Raw genomic sequence first — 14,019 nt, forward strand, 5'->3', positions numbered from 1 at the left:
ACACTACCTCTCACTCTGGACAGGTTCTTCCCCTTCCGACATCCCTATATATATGTTTTTTTGTATCAGAAGTATTAATCCAAAGTCCAAGAAAAGATTTCAGGATGAAGAAATTCAGTCTACAAGTCTCCTTTGTAAACTCCTGTTAAGTCTCTCTGATAGGAGGTATATTTACACATTTACAAAGTGTCTGCTTGTCTTGAATGAAGTTCACCCAGGACTGTTTTGATTGGCTAATTCAGTGAATAAACAGGTCACTCCTAATTCCAAACACTGACAGGCTGTAAGGCTGCAAGCAGTGTCCAGAAGCCAATACTTTTATAGTCACATGAGAGAGAACACTACCCAGTTATTAACTTCTACTTGTCTAACTATGAGTCAGACATGGCTTTCACATGGCTAATTCTATAAATAAAAGAAAAATAAGGTCTGTTGGTTGTATTTTTTTTTATTTTGTAGAACAAACAATCCAGTCTCAACTAGTTATCTTTCTTAGTGCCATTGCTGAGATCATTAGATACTAGTACCATGAAAGGAAAAATGAATGGCCAATGCTGTATTTTTTCCAATTAAAAACTACTTCCTTCTTGCCTCGGCAACTTGATACATCATTCATAATCTTGCAAATTAAAAGCAAAGAAGGCAATTTCATAACATGATGGCTTTTTCCCCCCATGAGATGGTCAGTCTGATTTAAGACTTATCCACCATGGCAGATGGTCAACACAAAGTCACATCACCTAGTTGCAACACTTAGGTAAGGAGTAGCCACAACAAAAACAAAACAGAGGTTGCAATATTATAATCTTTGTCAATAACTGGGTGCTTGGCAGATATAATTAGTAAATGGGGTGAAGAAAGCTACAACAAAATTGAGAAATGAACAAACCTGGTACAAAATGCCTTCAGTGAGGATTTTCTATGGGAAATCAAGGAAATTAAATTGGGTGCTAGGAATCTGGTTCCACAGGTCTGTAATGGAAGAAGTCAGAAGCAGAAGAAACAGGTTCCTCAACTGCCAAGGCAAATAAAGATTATGGAAGGAGATAAGGAGATTCTCAGTAGACATAGAACCTGCACAAAACTCTCTGGAAGGGAGGGGGAGAACAGAGAATAATGAAATTTAGAATTTGAGAAAGAGACCCATTTAGGGGACTACAGGACTAGGATACCACTGGGCCCTGGCAGACTGGGCACAAACAGATCCATAAGGAGAGAAACAAAAATCAGCTTAGAAGCAATGGCCAAGAAGAGGAGAAAGAACAGGAAATGGTTAGTATGAATTAAGAAGCAGCTTAAAGAGACAAAAGCAATAATAATCAGGGATTATTATTCAGCAAGAGGGATAAAAAAAAAATCTAACACTGATACTTAAGAGGTAGCTTAAGGAGATAAGAGAGAAAAAGGGAAAGTCTATTCATGGAGAAAGGGTAAAATGGAGAAGGCTGATGGCTTTCCTCCCTAACTGCACTGTGCCCTGCTGGCATAACTTCCTTCATGTACAAAGAGACAGTAGCTTAGAAGGGTGCCTGGGCTGGCAAACTAGCCCAATGGGGGACAAAATGAGGCTGGTAGTTTTCACCTATTAGGTGCCCCCAGTGTGTGGCAATTAAGGGAATACTTTGGTCCAGAAGAAAGAGGAGCAAAATGGATTTCAGACAATCCAGCAGACTTTCAAGAAGGATCAAGCAGCTAAGAGGTCAGTTTGACCAGTGAATTCTATAGAACACAGGTGTGAAATTTGTGGCACCACGTTGCCATCACATGACATTTCACGATGTTTTCCCTATTCACGGAGCTGGGGTGGGTGTGGCCTGAGTATGATACATCCAGCTTCACGGGCTGCCAGTTTGACACCCCTGCTATAGAAACTGAAGGGATCCCACTCAGAGACGCCAACAGGTACCAGCTTTTTCAATTAAAGACTAGTTAAAGGGGGTGATGCATGAACTCTATTAATCCAACTATCCTGAATGGATTCCTCTAATTAAAATAAGATCAGTATCTCCCCCTTCGCAGCACTGTATGAATACTGTATACTATTAACTTTTTAAACATCTAATAGTACATTCATTTCACTTCTATGGTTACTTTTCATTGTCTAAATTTTCGGACTTAAATTCTAATTTGCTGGACCCTGGGCATGTAAAGAAACCTGAAGGCCAGACATCAACTTGCCAAAACATTTCATCTATTTGTACTAAAACAAATATTAAGACTGTTTTTCTCCCTTTGTTTTCAACTCAGATTGCAGTAGGAACTAAGAACAAATGCTCAATACTATTAAATGGGAATAGATATATATTCTTTATGCCAAGGAATAACATTGGTTTGTATGATTTTAATATTATTTTTTATGAACTTCGCAGAGTCAGTTGGAATCGAATTGAATTACATAAATACACAGTATGACAAATTATGAATGCATTCTTGGATTCAGATTCCAAAATAGCTTGGCAAAGTTCACATAAAAAGCAAAGTTCAGAGACAAATATTTCGATTTGGATTTTTGCTTTTTGCTAGAAAATCACTAGTAGGAAAGTGGCGTTTCAGTGGCAGGTCTTCGTGCTCTTTTTTTTGGCTAGGCAAATGAAAGGACATAGCCAGAGGATTTCATATAACTAGGTATTCACATGCCAGGAAAAGGAGAAGTAATCAATTTGTTATTTGTATTTATTCAGTGGATCCATACATTTTGACTGTACCTTGTTTAGTTCATTAAACTGAACTAACTTTGCCTTTTTTTATTTATTAGATAAATGTTTCCACTCTGCATTTGTTTTCATGCATATAGAGTGGGTAAAGATCTGAGTAAAATATCTACATGCAGCTTTAAAAGTAATATAACTTGCTGTTGATTAGGAAATGAAGGACGAAGATAGGTCAACACAAAAGGAAATCATAAGAGTCTGTTAAATATTTCAGATGCGTAATTTAAACTAATATGCCAAATGGATAGCTAATATACAACTTATTTAACTATTTTTGGAAATCAATTATTTTTTATAAACTACTATTTTATATTGAAACAAAGAAATGCTTAAATAATACAAGAAGTTTCTATTTCATATTTTGCAAAATATGTTGTAGTTCACAGGTCAAGTTTGCTGAATGAAAGAATGCCACTATATTTTCTATTTAGAAAAAATGTTTTATTAGAATTAATGCATTATTATTGGAGATTTTATATTCTTTATATTCTGTTGCAGGTATGTCCAACCTGCGGGTCTTGGGTGATGGACAGCCAGTACTTGGCCCCACAAGACTGTACACTTTTATTATTATTATTTGATTTTATATTAGGGTTCATGTAAATTGATTTCATTATCTGTAGTAATAATGACATATAATCATATCTATATTTAGAAAGAACTGTTATTACTGCTATGGAGATGCCTCCAACAGCCTCAGCTTGTATGTACAATTGGAAGAAGTTTTTTTTACAATTTATTCTGTTTACGATTTTTAAAGGAGTTTTAAAGGAGCTGGCAGAGGTAATCTCAGAACCACTGCACCATATTTAAAAATCCCGGAACACCGGGGAATACCAGAGAACTGGAAAAGAGCTGATGTGGTTCCCATCTTCAAAAAAGGGGAAAAAAAGAGACCCAGGAAATTATAGACCAATCAGCCTAACATCAATACCCAGGAAGATACTGAAAAAGATAATAAAAAATGGATCTGCCAACATCTAGAAACAAGTAAAGTAATAATTAACAGTCAGCATGGGTTTGTTAAGGACAGATCATGCCAAACCAATCTTATTTCATTCTTCAACATGACTAAATTAGTAGACCACCAAATACTGTGGACATAATATATTTAGATTTCAGCAAGGCATTCGACAAAGTAGACCACAACCTACTTCTTAGTAAGCTAGAAAAAAGTGGAATAGATATAGCACCATCACTAGATGGAGTCGCAACTGGCTGACAAACCGTACTCAACGAGTAGTCCTTAATGGGTCTAAGTCTACATGGAGAGAAGTAAGCAGTGGGGTGCCACAAGGTTCTGTCTTAGGCCCAGTATTCCTCAATATCTTCACTAACGACTTAGATGAGGGAATAGAAGGGGAATTTACCAAATTTGCAGATGATACTAAGCTGGCAGGAATAGCTAACACCCAAGAAGATAGGCTCAAGATCCAGATGGATCTTGACAGACTAGAACACTGAGCCGTATCTAACAAAATGAAATTCAATGTAGAGAAAAGTAAAGTCCTACACTTAGGCAAGAAAAACCAAAAGTACACATATAGACTGGGTGAAACCAGGCTCAACAGCAATAACTGTGAGAGGGATCTTGGAGTCTTAGTGGACAACCAGCTAAATATGAGCCAGCAATGTGCAGCATCAGCCAAAAAAGCTAAAGCAATCCTAAATTGCATTAACAGAGGGATACAATCAAGATCAAGTGAGGTACTATTACCACTCTATAAAGTCTTAGTAAGACCACATCTATAGTATTGAATCCAGTTTTGTTCACCACATTATAAAAAAGATGTTGAGACTCTAGAAAAAGTACAGAGAAGAGCAACCAGGATGATTAGGGGACTGGAGACTAAGGCATATGAAGAAGAGTTGTAGGAACTGGGCTTGGCTAGTCTAGTAAAGAGAAGGACCAGGGGAGACATGATAGTGGTCTTCCAATACTTGAGAGGCTGCCACAGAGAGGAAGGATTCAAGCTATTTTCTAAAGCACCTAAAGGCCAGACAAGGAATAATGGATGGAAACTGAACAAAGAGAGATTTAACCTGGAAATAAGGAGAAACTTTCTGACAGTGAGAACAATCAACCAATGGAACAGCTTGCCCTTGGAAGTTGTGGGAGCGCCATCGCTTGAGACCTCCAAGAAGAGATTGGACTGCCATTTATCAGAAATGGTGTAAGGTCTCCGGCTTGTGCGGGGGGTTGGATTAGATGACCTATAAGGTCCCTTCTAACTCTAATTATCTGTTATCTGATTTCCAAATTCAGTGAATCTCCCCTTTGTTGAAATGACAGCTAGTTAATTAGGAGTTTAGTATTTAATAAGTAAAATCAAAAATCACAAAATCAAAATAGGTCTATAGTTAGCTATGCTGGGCATATAAATTGAAGATAGTGAGAAAATAAAAGCTAAGGAGAATTATGTAAGGATAACCTATATAGCTATCATTTTTATTTTTTAAAAAGGCTCCCCAAACAAAAAATAAACACCAAAACGAAGCAGGAATTAATTCATGTGTTATAGTACTGAACTACTAGACAATTGCATTAGATTTTACTCTGTTTAAAATAGTTTTCATCAATCAAAAAATGCTATGGCAAATAATTTCCTGATTGTTAGTTAGTAGGTAGAAAAATATTTATAACATCTTGAGACTGACGAAGTTCGTATGAATTTTTTGTATCCTTTGCTGGGAAACTCCTTTGATTCCTCTAATTTTCTTTAAAAAAGAAAAAAAATGACCATCAGGGACATGGATATGCAAAATCCTTGAAACATCTGTTTCATTCATGTCAAATGTGAAACAAAACCTGGCTATTTCAACTGGCATCATTGCAAGTATTTCAACTGCTCAGAACACTGTGATTGGGCTGTTTGGGGGAGGTTGTGACTGGGTTCCGTTTTTCAAACTTTTTTTCTTTCCAACCCTATGAAGCAGCAGGGACAATCATGTCTGTCACTACTATTAGTTTATGTGGAATGGGTGATGTGGGATTGGATTATTTAGAAGCAGCAGCAGTTAAATGTGTAGCCTGACAAAAAAAGAAACAGGTTGCTACTATCTGCATACCTGCAAGCCTGTTTGGTAAGTTATAGCTTTATTTCTTTTAAAAACTACCATGAGATAAATGGATTTTATTATGATGCACTCTGGCAAGCAGGCAATGAAATGGTACAATGTGGTGGTATGTCTGTGTGCATATGTATTCTGTGCATGTTGAGGCTGAGTTTCAGGATACACTTAAAAACACAAACTTTCTATATTAGTCAGGACTGGTTTGCTAAGTTTGGTGTCTACTCTCTGCATGCTCATGTCCAGTAGTGCCTCTTTTTCTTTCAGCTAGCAGCAGTACTCCTGCCTCAAAAAAAGCATACACTTTTTTATTTTGCTAAGTAAAAGGAATATTAGGATTTATCCTGATAGTCCTTTTACTTAGACCAAAGAGAGACTTCAAAAAAACATGTAAAAAAATTCATAACAATGGGAAAAATGCCAATGAAATTTGCTACAGGCCGTTTGATGTTATTACTAAATAAAACTGATAAATTACTTAATCAGTTTGGGCCTTTTTATTTTCAGACTGGGAGAGATAGCAAATGAATGTTAAAAAACAATAATTGTTTTCTGTCTTGTAATCTGTTGGCTGGATGCCTCAAATGGCACCATCAATACTTTTGTTTTCTCTATTGAGGTAGAGGGTTCTGATAATTTGTTGACATTTATATTTGGGTTTTTTTTTTCAGCAAACAAGACAGGGTTGTGTTATTATATTTTTTTGTGGGAGAGTCATGTTCATGTTTTTAACAATGTTTTCAAAATAATTCTTTAGATCAATTTTTGCTTTTCAGGCAGTAAGTATTCATTATGGATTACCATCCCACCTTCTCTAGTGATCTGGAGGTGAAAAATCAGGGACCAAAAACTTACAGTGGTATTATAATACTGACAATAATAGTCTGTATTATTTTAGCTTTGTTTTATGTTTGGTCCACTTTTTTATTCTTAAATAGTTCATTAACTATTTCATTCTATAATGGCCTTTGACAGAAGTGAAACTGGTCATGTAGTCAACCAGAAGTTTATAATGGATTTGGCATTTTTATTCACCTGTCAAATCCATTTGATTAGACCTGCCCTGTGAAACACTTTTTAAAAAATTGAGATTTATGCTGATGGTTCCTAAGGACTTGTATCAGCAGCAGTATGAACGGAACAGTATCATATGTGTTCTTTAAAGAAAAGCTAGCTAAGCCTATCGACCTGAGGAAAGGAATGTGTTTTTGAAACAATATCAAGATTATCTATCTGTCTGTCTGTCTGTCTGTCTGTCTGTCTGTCTGTCTGTCTGATTTTTTTTCAAAAGCCACATCCATAGATTGAGAGAGAAAATGCTTTGGGGGACAGGGGCAAAAATGCATGTAATTCTTCCTTACAATAGCACAGCCAAGCATTTTCAAGTCTGGTGCCCTTCAGATCTTTTGACAGTTGCCATTCACTATGAATTAACTACTTAAATACTTCACCATTAAAGTGAAATATTTCACTTCACTTCATACCCACTGTGAACAATCTCCATTAACTTAATAATCACTACCAGTTCCACTATGTGTTTTAACAGATCTGAAGGGCTCCAAATTGGGAAGTGCCAGGTATGGTAATCATTGATATAGTATTTTCAAACATTGAAGACACATCCACAATTCCATTAAGCTATCGACACCTTCCCTCACAAAACTCTGCACAACCCCTTCCCTCAGAAAACTCTGCTGTTAGATTTCTCTCAGCAGACATTAAAACTGTTAATAGCACAGGCAGAGACCTAAGAATGTAAATCTCAATTAAGCACATTTATTGCAAAAACTAATTAAGCCATTATGAAAGAATTCAAGTGATGGTTCTGTATCAGTGTGAGCCCAATTTATAAGGATATTGAAGTATAAATTATTGTGTCTTTTTCTTCTGCCCACATCTTGCAATAACTAACATTTCCATCTGTCCCTTATTAGAGTAACAAACTATAATGGCTTTAGGCTGCTTTTGGCCTTGCCAGGAATTAGCTGTAAAATATATCAATTTCTAAAAAAGTATTAATCCTGGCATATAAAAATAGGAAGTTGTGTTTAGATATCCTAATTACTTAGGGTATCTAAACATATTTGCTACTTCAAAAACACCCTATTTCCCCCCTACTCTCTACTAAATGTAAACATTAAATAGAAAAACAAAAACCAGAAACAACTGAATATTCTGTTAGAATATTTTGCTGGATGTAACAGAACAATTCATTGAATTAAAGAAAAACTTTAAAGTGAATCTTTAATTTCTTTAACGTTAAACACATTTTCATCTACCACAGTCCAACTACAAATATAAGTCAATTATGAGACTTTACATCCACAGAATATTCAAAATGAGGTACTGTACGACACTTGTTTTGTTTCAAGCTTTGAACAAAACCAGTAGGCTGTTTTCGGCCTGGTCGGCCTCCTGTAGCACTCTGCTGGCCAAAATGGAGTACGGGAAGGCTGCACAGCCCCACCCCCATGTGCCCCGTTTTGGCCAGCAGGGTGCTGCAGGAGGCATTTGTCCCGTCTCCTCTCCCTCTCCTGGCCAGCCTGTGGAGGAGAACTACGATGCTGATCTGGCCCTCAAAGAAATCCAGTTTTGACACTCCTAGTCTACATAATCCTCCCTTCTCTTATTTTCTTCATAAATAACTGGCCTAAAATGACACTGCAAGCTTTTAGGTCTTGACTTGAATCTGTGCGTACCTGGTAAACTGTGCAAATGGAGCTTTGCAGCCCACTGGAGGACCCCTGTTTTAAATAATATACCTTTTCCAGAAAGATTTATTCCATTAAATTGGATATTCTAGAGCAGGAGTGTCAAACTGGATTTCTTCTAGGGCTGAATCAGCATTGTAATTCTCAGAGGGCTGGTGGGAGAGGGGGAAGGGACAGGACCGATGCCTCCTGCAGCACCCTGCCAGCCAAAATGGGGTGTAGGCAGGGGCCCAACCCGGTCGGGACGGTCCGTCCGTGACACTCGACCAGGCCGAAAGAAAAAATATGGCGGTTTCTGCGTGATGCTGCTGTCGGGTCAAGACACAAAGAAAAGAAGGGGGAGGAAGCCGCCCTGCTCTCCGGTCAGGCTGGTCCTCCGCCCATTCCTCTCGTGCCTCGCCTCCACCAGCCCAGGCTGCCAAGGGCCAGCAGGGTGGCTTTTCGGCCGGCGCCGCGCCCCCGGGATCAGGTTCAACGTGCTCCGCCGCCGCCGCCGTTGGGCGCGTGGATAATGCCCTCGCGGCGCTCAGAAGCGGGGGGGGGGGGGGCGAACGGAGGCAGCGGGACCCCGGCGGCGGGGGGGGGGGGTGGGGTGAGGGCGGGCGAGAAAACCACCCCGGCTTCTTTGAGCGTTTCTCCTGGGTGGATTTATGGTGTAGGGGACTGTGTGAGATCTCCTCACATCCATTTTCGGCCTAGCAGGAGGCTGTCCAGGCTGAAAATGGGCACAGGGGGCTACACGTGCCCTTCCCCCACATCCCATTTTGCCTGCCAGAGGCACCGTAGGCCGGTCCTTTGCTATTTCCAGACCAGCCACATGGGCCAGATTTAAGCACCCTAGGGGCCGGATGCGGTCCATGGGCCTTGAGTTTGACACCCCTGTTCTAGAGCATCTAACTCTTTATCTAATAAGGTGAGACTCGGGGAATTTTGTATTGTAATGTTGGTAGTCTTTCCAGTCAGAGCTATGTATCATGTTGGGAAAATAATGGAATGGAACGTATTCTGTGGCATTATATAGAGTATCCCCACTCAGCTCTAACTTGCTTTTCTGTTATTCAGTATATAAAATTTCTGGTGAAGGTCATCTAGAATTTTGGAAAAAAGTACCATCAATATTGATTTCTTACAAGGATTGTACTCCTTGAAAAAGCACTGTAGCCTGGGAGTATTCCATAACTTATTAATATTCTTGAACCTTCTGTACAGGCAGTGCAATACCAGCTGCAATAAAGTCATTCTGACATGTCAGTAGTAAACAAAGCCATAGTTATATTGACTGACATAATATGCTCTATGATAAGTTACTTTTGGAGAGTAGTATCAAGGTGCTCCAATTGCTGGAAAACATGGCAGTTAAGCTGCTAACCAGATCATATAATTACAACACATTGTAGCATCTAGAAAAGCCCAAAGGTCTTAACACTTCATCTTAGTAAAAATATAAGAAACTGTCAGCAATATTTGTGATATTGGTCTTAAAACTTTTAAAATCCTGGGCCGTTTGGAATCTGATTATGTGAGGGACTATATATTTTGTTTTGTCTAATTACTATCATGTGCATGAGAGGCTCTTTTGAAAATAGCTTACTAAGCACATGAGAAGATTTTCTTTTCCATCACTATAAGACTATGATGAAACATATTTAACTCTCCCATTTTTCTGCTTTCAGAAAGAGAATCCATTTTTTAAAATTTAGCCTTTAAAGTTGTTACTGGCTTTAATATAGTTTGTATGTAATTATTCTGATGTTGCATAATTATGTTTTTTGTATCTCTGCACATTATGCTAGAAAAATAAATAAAAACCGTGTTTGAAAATAAAATGTTTTGGGTTTTCATTGCCTTAAATCATTTAAGAGAAAAATGAGCACCCATAAAAATTAAAGTATTGTTATGCTTTCCTTATTCTTACTTTAAAAACTTGCATAAAAATACCGTACCTTAAAAACATACAAAATCTAAGACACTGCATATCCTTTAGCTATGAGAATTTAAAAATGAATATTATGAAACTGAATGCTAGAAACTGAATGCAGTGCTGAATGCTAGTGTTATCATTTATAAATTGTATCAAACACTGAATGAGTGAGATAACGATATATGTCTGCAAGCAAGTTTTGCCTGCATTATTATGTTTTTATTTTATTTCAAAAATCTGCATGCCATCTACCCTTATGACTCTAGGCAGTTTGTAATACCTACATTCGTTATTAACATCTTTAATGTTATTGACCATAAGATTTTTTTTCTTTGCAATAACTACATTTCATGAACAATCCAGAGAAATTGATTTCTGCAGAAATCTGAATCCAAGCCTAAACAGCATATTGCTAAGAATTAATATGTCAATTGTCTATATCGTTGCACACTTTTTAAAACAGTAATTGTAGCATTTATAATGTTTCTTACATTACGTATGAGAGAAGAGAGGAATAGGAATATGGAGAGAAATTCTTTTTCTTCTAACATTTGAAAAATGTTTGCTTTGACACTCCCCCTCCCCAACCCCGTAATTATGTGGAACAATTAAAGAAAATTATTATTTTTTGTTTCAGAAAACTTTCCTAAAAGTGTTCCCAAAGTTAATTGCATAATAATGAAACAAACTATTTTCCTTCCCTTCAAGAACACTGTATGTAAGCATTAAGAACTGATTTAATATGATATAAATTCTTAAAAGAAAATGAGTTATATTTGACAGCATAAATACGTAACTATTGTTATATGCTAGAATACAAGTTTGGGTGGCATATAGTATATTATAAAATGAAATGACTGATAATACGCAGTGGCAATTATAAAAGTCACACATTGTTTTCTTCACAACAGAATTTGTCTCATGTAAATTCTATCATGCCCAATATATTGGTCTTTCAGAAATATGGCTAATGACTTAAACATGGACAGAGTTGCTATATGATTAAGGGCATCAAAGGACATACAGAATGTGGCAGAAATATTTCACTATTTAAACATTCATTGATTTCTGGTACATAAACAAACTATGTCTCTGTTTACTTGAGAAACCCACTTCACAGAAAATATGTTGCAACAGTTTATTTCCATGTATAATACAAGACTGCGTGAGGTCAGGCTTTAAGCAGAAAATTGTGAAAGAAAATAAACATGTTTTTTTGCTGAAGCATTCACATGCTGTGATAAACTTGTGCCAGGACATTCCTGCCAAAGTTAGCAACTAATCAGGTCTTCTTATGGAAAACACACCCTCTAGTATCATTATAACCCAGATGCTGTGCCTTCTGTAAAGAGAGTGTTTTGTAACACTTGCTCGTGTTTTATAAATAATTGTATTTAGCAAGCCAGGCTACAAGTCAGGAGGCTAATGCTTATTCTTCAGCAATGATTATGCTGACAAAACCCTTCTGACATTCGCAGTCCTCAATCCTGCAAACTTTTCTTACTTATACTACTGCTGGATGACCATTTGAAAGAATTAATAAAATTATTTTTTCACCTGTATGCAAAATGAACAAAGACAACTCTTGTATTTTTGTTTTCTACCTTCAAATCAGTGTTGACACCTAGCAACTGCATGCCTAGTCCCTGTAGGATTCAGAAATGGTTTGCCATTGCCTTCTTTCTAGGGGTAAGAGAGAGTGACTGGCTCAAGGTCAATCATCTAACTTTGTGCCTATGGTGGGACCAGAACTCATGGTCTCCCAATTTCTAGCCTGGTGACTTAATTGCTACATCAAACTGGCTCTCAAAACTTATAATGTATCTTCTTTTTTTCCTATGTTTTAAAACTATTTTTTCTTATACAATATAAATAGAAGTGAAGAATTACAAGTTATAATATAAAAAATCAAAGTTTGAAAGACATGAAAAAGTAAAGGATCTAATACTTAAACTGTGACCTTCTTACAGTCTTAGGCATCAGTGGAATTATTTATATTTTACGGAAAATCCAATAGAACAAGAGTGAGTTAAACAAGAATTGTAGATTGAAATAAACGTGTTGTGTATGTGTGTATTATATCTGTTTGCCCATCTATCATGTATCAATTTCTCAAGAAGACTGAGGGAATGCCAAATATGTAATTACATAAAAGCCTATATATTGTTTCTTACAACATACAGTGTACATTATATTTGGTACACTTTACTGCCCTCTTCAGGATCTTCACACCAATGACCAAGAATGTTAATTTATTCTTTGGAACCGACAAAAAAAAAGAGAGAATATTTCAGTAAACATTCCTGCAAATTGCCATGCTTCCAATTAAAAGAGCATTATCATTTTTTGATGTTCAAAAGTATGGATATGGCATGGGAAGCTTCCAACCTATTTTCCCCAGTATTTATTGAAGGAACTTTGAAGAATGGCAGCAATAGAATTTGGCTCAATATGGTCATGTTTTATACTGAGAATTGTAAGCAACTTCAGCAAAAAGTGCTGGTGAAGAATACTGCGAAGTTGGGAGTGAAGGTGAACATGGCTTACCTTTTCTCCATGCTTACTACTTCTGAGTATTCACAAAGGATGTTTGGAAGGCTTCATCACCTTCCTGTAATTTTGGGGTATTTGTGTACACATACATCCATGCACACACGTGTGTGCATGCACACGCGCATGTGCATGCATATATGTATATATCAGTGGTGGGATTCAAATATTTTTCCTACCGGTTCGGTGGGCGTGGCTTGGTGGGCACGCTTTGCGCGCATGCACACACTTTGCATGCACGCACATGCCAGACACACACTTTGCTCAGGCGCAAAGGTGTTCTAACTCACCTCCTGCAAGCTTGCACGATCCCGGTTGCTTCAGCAGCTTCCACGCAGCATTCTTCTATGCCGCGCAAAACAGCTGCGCTTCAAATTCAGAGGATAAAGGTGTGGCAGAATGGCAGAGAGAACTGGTTCGGTCTGCTCATCTCCGCTACTCATCGCTGCTACCAGCTTGGCAGAACCGGGCAGAACCGGTAGAATACCACCACTGGTATGTATGTTAGTAACTTCTTAGTTAGTAACTTCTTAGCAGGATTTGTTGCTACCCTAACATTTTTTTTATATTGCATCCAGTTTTCATAACCTCTATATAAGAAAAGATGTTGAGACTCTAGAAAATATTTCTTTCTAGAGCTTTTAAAATGTAAATAGTGGTGTATAAACTGTACAAAGTGAACTTATTCAGCAGGTTAAAATATATTTGTTGTGATTTCTAGTAGCTATTACTAGGGTTTCTTTTGGACCAGGCTTTAAGAATCTATTTATAAGTGGGCAGAGATTTATTTTTCTTCGTTTCGTGGAGAAAGTGATAAATTTGATTTCAAATTTGATTTTTTTAACTAAGGTTAAAATACACATGTTACAGCTCTTAATAGGCTTTTGCTGATTAGGACTGAATGATAAATTTTGACAATTTGATTATTGATAAGGGATGAGCTGTAGGAAGAAGAGATATTTTAATTGAAATGCTAGAGAAGATGGAAATAATACCTGTCTGGAAGGAGGGGGAATCATCTTTTATATATATAACTTTATTTTCTGTTTTCTCT

General features: G+C 37.3%; 1 protein-coding gene across 3 annotated transcripts in view; it reads right to left on the reverse strand.

Annotated features, from left to right (window-relative positions):
- RETREG1 (reticulophagy regulator 1) overlaps nucleotides 1-14,019 on the reverse strand; it is a 47,131-nt gene that overhangs the window by 21,474 nt on the left and 11,638 nt on the right. The window contains exon 1 of one of the 3 annotated variants that reach the window (XM_087961163.1): nucleotides 8-275. The exons of the other annotated variants lie outside the window; for them this stretch is intronic. Within the exon in view, the coding sequence (XP_087817289.1) occupies nucleotides 8-42 (35 nt within the window). The 5' untranslated portion in view covers nucleotides 43-275. Of the gene's footprint in view, nucleotides 1-7; nucleotides 276-14,019 lie in introns of those variants that run through there. 3 annotated transcript variants of the gene reach the window in all.

Source organism: Notechis scutatus, chromosome 3 (genome assembly GCF_049901735.1).
Source record: "Notechis scutatus isolate UNSWTSFEM ecotype Mainland chromosome 3, rNotScu1.2, whole genome shotgun sequence".
Lineage (NCBI taxonomy): Eukaryota > Metazoa > Chordata > Lepidosauria > Squamata > Elapidae > Notechis > Notechis scutatus.